Below are 13,154 nucleotides of genomic sequence, written 5' to 3' on the forward strand. Positions count from 1 at the left end.
TATCCCAAGTTATATCAACACTCGACCTCCACACCTCTAAAGTCCTTTAGTTTTGTGAATAGTTAATTATTTTAAAATTCTTTATTTGGTGTTTGACTTTTTGTTGTTAAAGTTGGTGGACCTAGCAACCCATTTGTTCTTTTAATTTCATTGGAATTAATTGCCTGTTAATTCTTTGACTAGATTCTTTACCGTACACCATTCCTTGTGGGATTCGACCCTACCTCTTAGTTGGGTGTTTTTATTAATAATGACTGCTAACTCTTTTAATTTGTTTTGAGGAGTGATTTGAGCGTTATCAAAAATGGCTCCACTGTCAGGGAATGGTAGTTAGGAATTTAGTTTAAGAAGTAATTTGCAAATTAATTTGTTTTTTAGTTGAATAGTCATATGTTTGGGATTCTTGTGGTTATCTCTTGAGAGATGAAGAAGTGAGTGCGCATCATGGTAATAATTCCAGTTGTCATGGGCAAGACAATGATGTTGGAAGAGAAGATGAGGTGGTTTCTCACACCACCAACGAGGTGGGAGCAATTTGTTACCTAGGACTACTATAAGCACCATTTGGAGATGGTCTCATTGCTCGAACTTTTATCATGATACACGAGATTATCATCAATAAACACAATCACAAAAAAATCTAAAAATGATATTTACATGCTATTCACTAGGTTCATAAAAACAAATAGGGGGATTCATCAACTCGAATGTCATCGTAAGAACCTCAAAATTACTATATCTAGTGTAACACCCCGAATTCTAAAAGGCCAAGACAATATTATTTTCAGAAGCTGCTGGTGCCATTCGATAAAGGCTATCCACGGCCCATGGATGGGACCACGGATGTGGGTGTGGTACGTGGTTGGTCACCCAAACTTCAAGCAGAAAGTGTAGACTCACGGCCTGACCAACGGACTGTCGAGGGATTCATGGTCCGTAGTCGAGGGTCCGTAAGTCAGACCCCCAAATTGTAGCTTCTGACGGCGGTCGACGGTGGTGCAGGACGGACCGTCGGTCAGTCCACGGTCCGTTGGTAGGTGTCCGTAGGTCGGTATGTCAGGAGTTATTTTACGGGCAGTTGAGTCTTTTCCTAATTAGTCTAGCCTAATACTATGTCATTTTACCCCTCACTAAGACTCATATATAAGTATTTTAACCCCCAAATTTCCCCATTAGAAGTCACTCTCTCAAATTTCTAAAAGAAGAACAAGACTCCTCTCAAAAACATTTCTCTCTCTAGAAAGTGTGAAGAAGAAGGATTCAACCTAGGGTTTCAAGTCAAGTCTACAATCCTCCATTAAAAATAAGCAAGGGTTTAGGGTTTAGGGTTTAAGGTTTAGGGTTTAGGGTTTAGGGTTTAGGGTTCAGGCAGAAAGTGCAGACTCACGGCCTGACCAACGGACTGTCGAGGGATTCATGGTCTGTAGTCGAGGGTCCGTAAGTCAGACCCCCAAATTGTAGCTTCTAACGGTGGTCGACGGTGGTGCAGGACGGACCGTCGGTCAGTCCACGGTCCGTTGGTAGGTGTCCGTAGATCGGTATGTCAGGAGTTATTTTTACGGGCAGTTGAGTCTTTTCCTAATTAGTCTAGCCTAATACTATGTCATTTTACCCCTCACTAAGACTCATATATAAGTATTTTTAACCCCCCAAATTTCCCCATTAGAAAGTCACTCTCTCAAAATTTCTAAAAGAAGAACAAGACTCCTCTCAAAAATATTTCTCTCTCTAGAAAGCTTGAAGAAGAAGAATTCAACCTAGGGTTTCAAGTCAAGTCTACAATCCTCCATTAAAAATAAGCAATTGGCTTTGAGGTATGATAGTTTTCATCCATGGATTACTGCCATTAATAGAGTTCCTAAATTCTCCTATTTCAAAGTTAGAAATCCGCAATTTAGTTAGGGTTTTCTTCAATTTCCATGGGTTCTCTTGATTATTGACTTAAATGATTAAATTATGATCTCTTAAGCATGAATTGATGAAATACTATGATTTTATGATGAATCCTCCACGAACCCATGTAATTCCTATGCTTTTCAAGTTATGATTATATGATATGGGATTTTTATTATGAAGGAAGAGTTTTATGAAATCAAGCATGTATTGATAAAATTACATGAATTTATGATTAAATCCATGTCTAACCCATGTTTTCTAGATGTTGATGGGTTGAAAGTGGGTTTTGAACATTGAAAGGTAAATTATGGAATTATGCATGTTCTAATGAAATCTATGCAAAGGTTTTAAGAATACTTTGAGAGTAAAGTATCACTGATGATGTTGTTGTTGTGTTGTTGAAATGACCTTCTCATATACACATGAAAGCATTATTGTGAAAGGTTTTCTCACATAATAAGGATTCTAAGGTTGAAAGGTCTTCTCACCTAATTGAATCAAAGATTACCAGCTATCCTAATGAAACCTAACTTGGATTGGTTATTGAATGATAACTTTCCATGGATTTTTTTTTCTTACTTAATAGAAAGTCAATACCTAAATTTCCATGCTAAGAACTTCGGCAAACCATATCAATGGATTGCAAATGAATCGTTTATGAAAAAATTAAATAATCTCAAATTGTTGCACAAAAGAGATCCCAAAGAATTTATAAGAAGTGAATGGTTGTGATTTATGACCGAAGAAACATGAAGATTGAAATTGTTGTGACTATTCATAGTAAAGAAGTCTTCTTTTAATAAATAAGATATGCAGTTTCATTTAAACGGTACTAATGTTCTAAAATGATACAAACAATATTGATGTATGTGTGTGATGAAAATTGTAAGAGGAAAATATGAGTGTGAATTGATGAATGATTTTTTACAATTTATTCACCAACTCTTTCTTATGTGTCACCTTGAATTTTGTAGAATTTTGAACTTAATAAGCTTTTGCAAATAACATTTTGAGATTTTTAAAGAAGAAGAAGAGTAGAAAATTTAAAAATCGTAGATTAAAAGTGAGAGGAAACCCCTCTATTTATAGCTAAGAAATAGTAGTATGAATAGGTACCTTATAAGAAAAGTCATAACATTCAAAAAAGTCAATGTTCATCGGAAAAGTCGCAAATCATCAAAATAGGCATAACCCTTTGGAAAAGACACAACCATTACAACCCTTCAAAAAAATCGGAACTCATCGTAAATGTCACAGCCCCTCAAAAAAGTCACAACGCTTCGAAAAAGTCACAACTCATTGGAAAAATGACAACCCTTTAATTTGAAAAGGTGTCTAGTTTAAATATATTATAATTAACTAAATAAATAAATAAAATAAAATTGAGTATTTTAAATTGGGGATATTATAGTAATTTGACATTTAGGTTTGGGAGCTCATACTTTTAAGGGAGTATATATAGATATAGATAGATAGATATAGATATAGATAGATATTACAGAACAAATGTATATTTGAGACCATATTTTCTGAAATCATATCTAGAAGGATGCATATCTGCAAATCATGTTATCTGAAAATATTATAATGATAATATCAAGAAGATATAAAATAAATAAAGTAAATCTTTTAGGTGGGAGTTTCTCTTAACCGACATACATCATGTGAGCTAATGATGCACCAACTTACAATCTCAGTTGGGAAGGGTTGCCTTATACCTTGTCAGGGTATCAAACCTATCTATCTAATGTGGATCCACTAGCCTGAGCCTCTCAGGGCTAAATGATAAACCGACAAAGTGGTGAAACATAATCCTACGATGGCACATAATTCTGAAACTTGGGCTATCTAGAACCTTCATTCACTCGGTGCTAAGTACTACTACCAAAACATACTATCTAAATAGCTCATAATATCTATTAGCTTATCTAGAAGCTTATAATGAGTCTTGCTCAAAAATCTTTTTCTAAAACAGATCTTGCTATGAGACTATGCTCAAATATGTGAGATGAAACTCAAATTATTCTTTCTAAAATCATATGATAAAATCTCTGTCCAAGACATTTTTCAAATCATGAGAAATTTTCTAGAACATGTATAACTTATACAATCTTAAAATAGTTTTCACAATAGCATAAGGACTCTAAAATTTCATGCTTTGAAATATAAGGTTCATGAATCATAAGTTGCATCGTGTCAATAACTCATAAGAATGGCCATGAGAAATCCTACAAAGTATAAAAAAAAAAAGTAAAATAGTCAAGAATTCATAATCATGAATAAATAATTCAAGAAATCATGCAATTCGGGTCATATTCAAAAGTGGGTTGGGTAACCCTAACTATGGAATTAAGTTCATAAAAATTGAGAAATCTTGGACATGAGGATCAAAGTATTCCTCATTAAAGTCCTATATACCTTAGTAGGGAAGCTTGATGGAGAATATTGAAAGATGAACCCTAGCCTTGATGTTTCTTGAAGTTCTTGAGCGTAGAGTTTTAGGAGTGGATGAGAGGATTTAATTATGAAAAACTGATTTTCTACTCATTTAGGGCTATTTAGATGACTCTCTAATGGGTTTAAAAAAGGAAATAATAAGAACTGAAAGTCGAAATTTTATTCCAACGTACAGTGAGGTCTGTATCCACTCCGTATCACAGAGCTTTTGCCAGGTTAGAGCGTCTCTAGTAAATCAACCATAATTGTTTACTCTAAACTCAGATTGACGCAAACGTGGCAGCGTTGGAAAGAAGACTCATAGTTCTTAAATTTGATAGATTATAGGTCACCTAACTCTTAATATTCTAAGAGATATGATAGTTAGCGAACGTCTTTTGCTCACCATGATAGTAAAAGAATGTTGTTGAAATTTAGAGTATATTTGAGAGGACAAGGTGAGAAGAAATAAGTAATATGAAAACAAGAAGTTCAGACCTCGTTTTCATATGATGAAACTTGGAGGAAGGACAAGAATACGTGGGCCAATTACATAAAATATGATAGATAATTTGTTAGTCTTAGCTTATCAAAGAAGTTCTTCTAAATAAATATAATATAATAATAAAGGCAGTAAGGATTTATTTGACATGGTTGATAAAATTTAAAGAAAAATGTCCAAGTCTTGTTTACTTATATAGCCCCGCAACGCAGGAATAATTACATTAATATTTGTCAGAAAATTAATAATCTAAAACAGAAATTAAAAAAAAAGACTTAAAAGGTGTAAGAATGACCTTCCTTAAAAAAGGTATTTTGCTTATATTATAGAGATTTGGGGAAAACGGTGACAATCTTCATCATTATACAAGAAGTCACTCATAGATGCTTCCAAATTTTTTCTAATGTTAATCCTCAGGAAAACATTGTAATTTGTGGGGCAAAAATCACACATTTTCAAAATAGATACATCTCTAATGGACAAACATTAAGTTTTATTTGAATAAAAAAATTAAAATTAAAATTCAAACAAAATTGAATTTTAGTTAATACAAATAATTTAAAATAAATGTTTATTTTAAAGCCCAAGTTGTAATCTTTGATATATAATACAAGTACATAAGAATATTCTTAATTAAATATAAAGTGGAGATGGGCTTAAAAATGAAATTGATCATAAGAGAAAATCTGATGTTTCATAAATACATGACAAACTATACAAATATATAGAGATATATAATAAAAGCATACACCATTTTAGTTTTTATTTTGAGGTATAAAATAAGAAAATATATCATGGGTGGTAAATCTTATTACCACATTTGCATTTCCATGCAAGAAGATAGTAACTAGTGTCATGTTCAGAAGAAGAGGCTGAGCCAGCTTTGTGTTTTCCTTGGTGAATGGGTGCAATTAGTGTAGCCATGCAAGGGCTGCAGTTGAATCATTTGTCATAGCACATAAGTTATGAATATATCAATATTTTTGTATGATGCAATAAGATCGTAGAAATTCTATCTTCCGACTCTTTTCTTATAAGCCATACCTCATAAGTTATGAATATATCAAAACATGCTCTAAAAAAAATAGTATTATCAAAGATATTCCATCTGAATAAGTCAAATAAGAGTTTTATCGAATTTTATGGAAAAACGTAAATAACATTTGTTAAAACGTCTTACTCTTCACAACAATATTACTTAAAAGGCCGTGAAATGTTAAAAAAGCAATACAGAATATATTGAAAGCTTAAAAGATTAGATAATGTGTGATCCTTAAAATTTAAGATTATAATAATTAGTATCCTTAAATTGTCCAGGTAAGTTTTAAAACTACCTATTTTGTTTCTAATTTTAAACTTATATTTTAAAAATTAATTAACCACTCTCAAATAAAAAGTATAAAGTAAAAATATTATGTAACTGTTTTTAAAAAATATTTTTTATAATTTTAAATAGTTTCTTAATTCCTTATTCGTAGGAGCCCTTTTTGAGCAATGCATAAGATTTATGCCCTACTTGATGAGGGATATTTTTTCTCTCTTTCAATGTATACACATAATATTATTATTATTAATAGAGTATATAGATTCTTCTGCATTAAAAAAAAAATCTAGGATTTTAAAATTCATAGACAACTCATTTTTTATATTAATATATATAGTCATAGAATAAAAATGTTTACATTAAAATATAATTTTACGTATTCAATTAATAATTATTATTATTTTACATTTTAGACAATTTATTTACAATTATTTTTAAGCTAGGTAGATAACTATAACCATCTTTTCCACAATCCGTTTATGTAAATATCCACGATTGACCCCACCACTTTATCATAGGCGTAACATCTTCTCCTTGTCTGCCTCTTTTGTAATTTAAGTTTTTTTTTCAAAATTTTTACAAACAATTTAAAATTAACTCAAATCTGAAATTCAAAAGTTTAATTAGTTAGAAAGTTAAATTTTAAAAATTATATTATTATTATATTTTATTTAAATTCTATAATTTATATTAAATGTTCATTCAAAATATCATTGAAGTTTGTGGGGAAACAAAATAACTATATTTTTTAGTCCATTAATTAATAACTTTAAATGTGCATTTGTGTATATCATTGTCATGTGTTTTTTTTTAAAAAAAAAATCTTTGCAATTTATTTTTAAAATTTTATTTGTAAAATTTTAAAATTATTATTTATTATCATTATTATAATTTAAAAAATTAGCATTTCATAAATATATATTATTGAATAATGAATAGATAAAATAAAGAAGTCTAACCTTTAGTACACTCACCGATTTCAAAGTCTACAATCCATTGAGTATAACAACAATATAGAAGATTCTCAATTTCCACTTATTAATATTGAACGATACGTTATTCCATTAAATCTAACATATTGTCAGAAAACATTAATTTTTTTATGAGAAAACACAACAAAGAATTTAAACTTCATTTATGATTACTATTGTTAGACGTCATAAGTACTCCTAATCTGTAAATCTATCAACAAAATCGAAAGAAATTAAATTAATACTTGAAGGCATTGATAAGTGTTATTCATATAAAAATCAATAATATAAAGCCTGAAATTCATAACAGAAGTTATGTTGATATTGACCAAGAATATATATATATAATATTGTAACAGATGAAAATATCTTATTTAAAAATTGTACAAAATAATAGTAGACAACAATTAATTAAAAAGAAAAGAGGGTGAAGAAATAATTATTGCAATAAATCGGTATAATAGAGATATTAATTTTATTTATGATCAACATGCAAATAATAATATCCCATCATTTAGTAAACTATTGCAATTAATTTCTTATCAATGTTATCATTAATATAGTCTAATGACTGAAAGTCTAAAATATCAAAATATAGTTGTGGTAAAGATCATAAGAACATCTTAAATTTCAAACTAACAAATAAAATTGTAATAACTACATAAATGCATGTTGAGAGTGCAACGAAAAAGAAATTCATCACACTATAGAATTGTACACCAAATAAATTCTCTAAATCTGAAAAAATATTGTTATGTCTCAATGAATCGAAAAAAAAAATAAAAAAAATCAAACTAAATATAAAATCAGCAATGGGATAAAAGAAATATCAGTAAATGTATCTTTTTTCAATTGTGCCAAATTATGAATGTCTTTGATTTTCTGAATTTTTTAATTGTATATAAATAGCAATAGAGAAAAAGGTAATGGGTAGAACAGTTTTTAACCACTTTAAATTCAAATACAAAAAGTAACTAACTTGCCATTTTAGAATAAAAATAATAATACTATGTGAGTTGGTTACTCAATTTGAAAAAGTTAAATTTAAAATCAGTTTTATTTTTTCTTTTAAAATAAGGCATATCTTCGGAACCGTTACTTTTAATTAGTGGGCATTTTTACTATTTATTTATTAAGGAAAATGATAACCCTAAACGGTTTATATTCAGTTGTTGCTAATTTGTAGGATGTTATAATGATTAAGAAAATAATTATTATTTATTATTATAATTTTAAAAATGAAATAAATTAGTAATAATTTTATTGATTCCGTTTTTGTAGTTGTAATTTTAGTGATTTCTTTGTCATGCTGAAAATATTTATTATTTATTATTTTAACTTTAAAACGAAATAAATTAGTAATAATTTTATTGATTCCGTTTTTTATGGTTATAATTTTAGTGATTTCTTTGTCATGCTGACAATTTTATATCTTATATTTTAAAAAATAAAGTAAATTGTGTGAGAAATTCTAGTGATTTCAAACATGAAAACAGTAGTTAGTTTGCATTTTATTAGGAACAAATATATATTCAATTTATTTTTTCATTATAAAAAGAGATCACTTCAACAGTTTTTGACGTGCACGAATTATAAAAACTCTTTTAAAATTTTGTTTTTAAATTGTTATTTTTTTATTTAATATATTAAAAAATAAATTATTATATTTATTATTTAATATATCTAGAAATTATATGATGCGAAATAGATAGATTTGTGAGGACAGTGTGAGAAGAAATAAGGAATATGAAAACAAGAAGTTCAGACCTCATTTTCATATGATGAAACTTGGAGGAAGGACAAGAATACGTGGTCCAATTACATAAAATATGATAGATAATTTGTTACTCTTAGCTTATCGAAGAAGTTCTAAATAATATAATAATAAAGGCAGTAAGGATTTATTTGACATGGTTGATAAAATTTAAGAAAAAATGTCCAAAGTCTTGTTTACTTATATAGCCCCGCAACGCAGGAATAATTACATTAATATTTGTCAGAAAATTAATAATCTAAAACAGACATTAAAAAAGACTTAAAAGGTGTAAGAATGACTTTTCTTAAAAAAAGGTATTGCTTATATTATAGGTTTGGGGAAAACGGTGACAATCTTCATCATTATACAACAAGTCACTCATAGATACTTGTAGATTTTTTCTAATGTTAATCCTCAGGAAAACATTGTAATTTGTGGGGCAAAAATCACACATTTTCAAAATAGATACATCTCTAATGGACAAACACATTAAGTTTTATTTGAATAAAAAATTAAAATTAAAATTCAAACAAAATTGAATTTTAGTTGATACAAAAAATTTAAAATAAAATGTTTATTTTAAAGCCCAAGTTGTAATCTTTGATATATAACACAAGTACATAAGAATATTCTTAAGTAAATGATAAAGTGGAGATGGGATTAAAAATGAAATTGATCATAAGAGAAAATTTCAATGTTTCATAAATACATAGCAAACTATACAACAGATATATAACAGAAGCATACACCATTTAGTTTTTATTTTGAGGTATAAAATAAGAAAATATATCATGGGTGGTAAATCTTATTACCACATTTGCATTTCCATGCAAGAAGATAGTAGTTAGTGTCATGTTCAGAAGAAGAGGCTGAGCCAGCTTTGTGTTTTCCTTGGTGAATGGGTGCAATTAGTGTAGCCATGCAAGGGCTGCAGTTGAAGCATTTGTCAACACTACACCTTGGTGGCCTTGATCCTACCTTCACTCCGCCGCATGTTCCCTTTTCCCAATTTTCAACCTCAACACTACCTGTACCTCAATATATCTCATTCATCAACTCACCATTTAAACGTACAAATTAAGAAATTTTATTATTACCCTCGAGCACAAAATTTTAAGTGAAAAAGAACTACTTTCGAATTAATTATATGATCTCATAAATATTTATGTACTTATAAATTATTTCGTTAAATGTAAAATCATAACAGTATCAATTAAATTTAGATACGGAGAATAGTGTATTTTTAATCTATGACTATTTGTTTTCGACACCGACGAGATCTTCTTCTCTTTCTTCTTCATTTTTACGAGTAAAGCATGAGAAGAGGAAAATAATGATGGCACCAGTTTTTTTTTTTTTTTTTTAAATAAAATAATTTAATTCATATTTAAAGCACTACGAGAATTTATACTATTAGATCTATTAAGCATATATATTATAATATATAGTATAATTTTATACTATAAGGGAGAGGATGCCATTAAAGATAATTAAAAGCTAAAAGATTTTCAAATAGGAAAGATGGTATCTTTTTTCAACTAACTATATATAAATGAATGACATATAAAATAAAATACTCTAACTAGAGTTGCTATACTTTGTTCCTGTTTAATTTTCCTACTGTCGCGATAAACAAATACTCTATTTCATTTGTTTAGGAGTAGTAAGTAGTGTTTTTAGCTTGGAGACAACTCTTTAAATATTTAATCAAATGCTTTGTACAAAATAAGGATAAAATGAATGAAGAAAAAAATGATTGGATTTTGACTTTGTAAAATAGGATTTATTTTGAAAACATAATAAAAAGATAAAAATAGCAAAACGGTGGAGGAGTAAACAAAAGGAAGAGGAAACAATGGAATTAAAAGGAGTTATATATGTGTTATTAGTATTTATGGGATGGAGGATGATGAGATGGCGGAAAGTAGTAAAGTATCATTTATTTCACTTAATTAATAAAATACTACTTACCTGTAATTGGAAGATGACATAAAAAGGCAATGATCAAAGCAATTACTACAACTCTCAGCTCTTGACTTGAATATTTAGTGAATGAAGCCATGAATAGCGAACACTTCAACTTTTCAAATTCTCAATAAATCTTGTGCTACTTCTGCAGCCCTATTCAATGTTAAGAGACAACCGTTTACATATACGGCAAATAATTCAATCATAAATTAGAGTGGGTCCCCCTTACATCTTTCATAACAGTAACATATCTCTACCTGACATGATACTGGTTGGTTGTTAAGAAATAAATGTTCTCTTCTTCAAGTTGCCTCCGGGGCCAAACATAATTGTATATACGTTAGTCTCTTCGTCCAATAATATTTATCCACTATACTAAAAATAGATATCCAACAATACTTGATTACTTTATAAAATCTATAGATAATTTTACTCTTAGCTTCTAATTTATCTTTATCATTAATTATAGTAATTTCCCTATAACATTTTTAAGACATTGTATTTATTATATTCAAAAGGGTGATATAGTTAAATTATCATTCTATTTATAGTTTCTTAAAAAGTCAATAGTGGATAACTATTGTTTGACAGAAGGAGTAACAAAATTTAAAATTTTCCTTTTAGTTTAAAAAATGTTGTACTTGTATTATTTGATTATGTACCAAAAAAACCAATACAATAATAAACGTATGCATAAACATAACTCTTAACTTGGTTTCAACGGACTACTATGTCCTCCAATTTTGAGTGTGCACAAATAGACACTTAAACTTGTATAAAATTGAACAAGTAAACACACGTGTCCTATATGACATAATACACGTAGGACACCACATAGGACACAAAATCGCAATGCCATGTAGGATGAATTTGTCTATTTATTCAATTTTATACAAGTTTAAGTGTCTACTTGTACACACCCAAAGTTAAAGGTCATAGTTACAAACTGACGTCAAGTTAAGGGTCATGTTTATGTAAGTAAAATGTTTTATTTCAAAAGATTAGTGTAAGAAAAGAATTTGAAAAGCCAAAATTTAATAAAATGAAGTGTAGTTAAGAAGCTAATTGTTTACTTGGAAAAGATGGTAATTGATAAGAAAGTGCTGGCTTCTTTATTGTTAACTTGCTCCAAGTGTCACCTTTGTGGACAAGTGTCCTAATTTTGAGCAATCTTCTAGCCTATAAAGTGCTCCTCTCCATTTGATAATTTACATAAGGAAAATACTAATCACTTTCTTGCTCCCTCTTTTCACTCTCGTTCTGTCTCTCTCTATTGGATTTTTATCTTATTAAATTTTGGCTTTCATATTTTATATCCCCTAATAACTTGCTGATGTTAATTAATTTGTTGATTTTTATATTCTTTATTTAAGATAGGAAAGTGCTTGTTTAATTCTGGGGAAATATTTCATACCGTTGAAATAGTTTCTTAGGATAGTACTTAGCACGATTCAAGTATTAATTTTATGCACTATTATTATATATCATTGTAGTAATTTTCATCTTATTTTCAGAACTATTATTTTGCTAAATAATAAGGTTATTTTTTATTATTATTGTAAAATTTCAATTATTTCCCAACAGTTTATGTATTATCATGGTATTATTTAGGCAAATCGTTCGAGGTAACATGTATAATTTATGGAATTTTTGAACGCATCATGCATTATTCAGAAAAGGCATTAGAAAAGAAAGGAAAATATGCGCCGTATAGTACAAAATTAATATGAGATGGGGAATACACCTGTACACGTAAAGGGCTGACCAGAAGACAGTCAACTTAATACTACTACTAATTATTTGACCTCCATTAATTCCTTCTTCTAAAGTACTCCCTCCTCCGTCTCATATTATAGGTCATCTTTTTCATTTGCACTTGCATTAAGAAATAAGGTAATTTTACCCTTATATTCTTATTTAATGTTTGCTTATGACAACTTTGTAATAAATGATGAAATATTAGATTTCAAAAATATAAATGCATTTGGATGACTATTTAAATTTTACTTTTTGGAGTCAAATTTTTTCACCAATTGATTCAAAAATTTAAAAAAAATAAATTTCCCACCTCAATTTTCCTATATATTTTGTGTAAAATGTTTTTTTTTATATTTTTATATAGAAATTCTTAAAGCAAACATGACAATGAAATTAATTACTTGTAGAATTCCTAGGTTAGTCAAAGTAAATACATTTATAAGATTAATTAATTAATCAATCAAGAGTATAATGGGCAAAATATGATAATTTATGTATAAATTTTATAAAATGACATATATTGTGGTCCAGCTACTTTTAGAA

At 28.7% G+C, this 13,154-nt stretch overlaps 1 protein-coding gene across 1 annotated transcript; it reads right to left on the reverse strand.

Annotated features, from left to right (window-relative positions):
• Positions 1–9,564: 9,564 nt before the first annotated feature.
• LOC102591778 (EPIDERMAL PATTERNING FACTOR-like protein 2) lies at positions 9,565–11,017 on the reverse strand. Its single transcript, XM_006346759.2, has 2 exons — positions 10,857–11,017; positions 9,565–9,913 (listed from the first exon to the last, which is right to left on the reverse strand). The coding sequence occupies exons 1-2, from the start codon at positions 10,945–10,947 to the stop codon at positions 9,675–9,677; spliced, it is 330 nt and encodes a 109-aa protein (XP_006346821.1). The 5' UTR covers positions 10,948–11,017; the 3' UTR covers positions 9,565–9,674.
• Positions 11,018–13,154: the final 2,137 nt, after the last annotated feature.

Source organism: Solanum tuberosum, unplaced genomic scaffold (genome assembly GCF_000226075.1).
Source record: "Solanum tuberosum cultivar DM 1-3 516 R44 unplaced genomic scaffold, SolTub_3.0 scf00088, whole genome shotgun sequence".
NCBI lineage: Eukaryota > Viridiplantae > Streptophyta > Magnoliopsida > Solanales > Solanaceae > Solanum > Solanum tuberosum.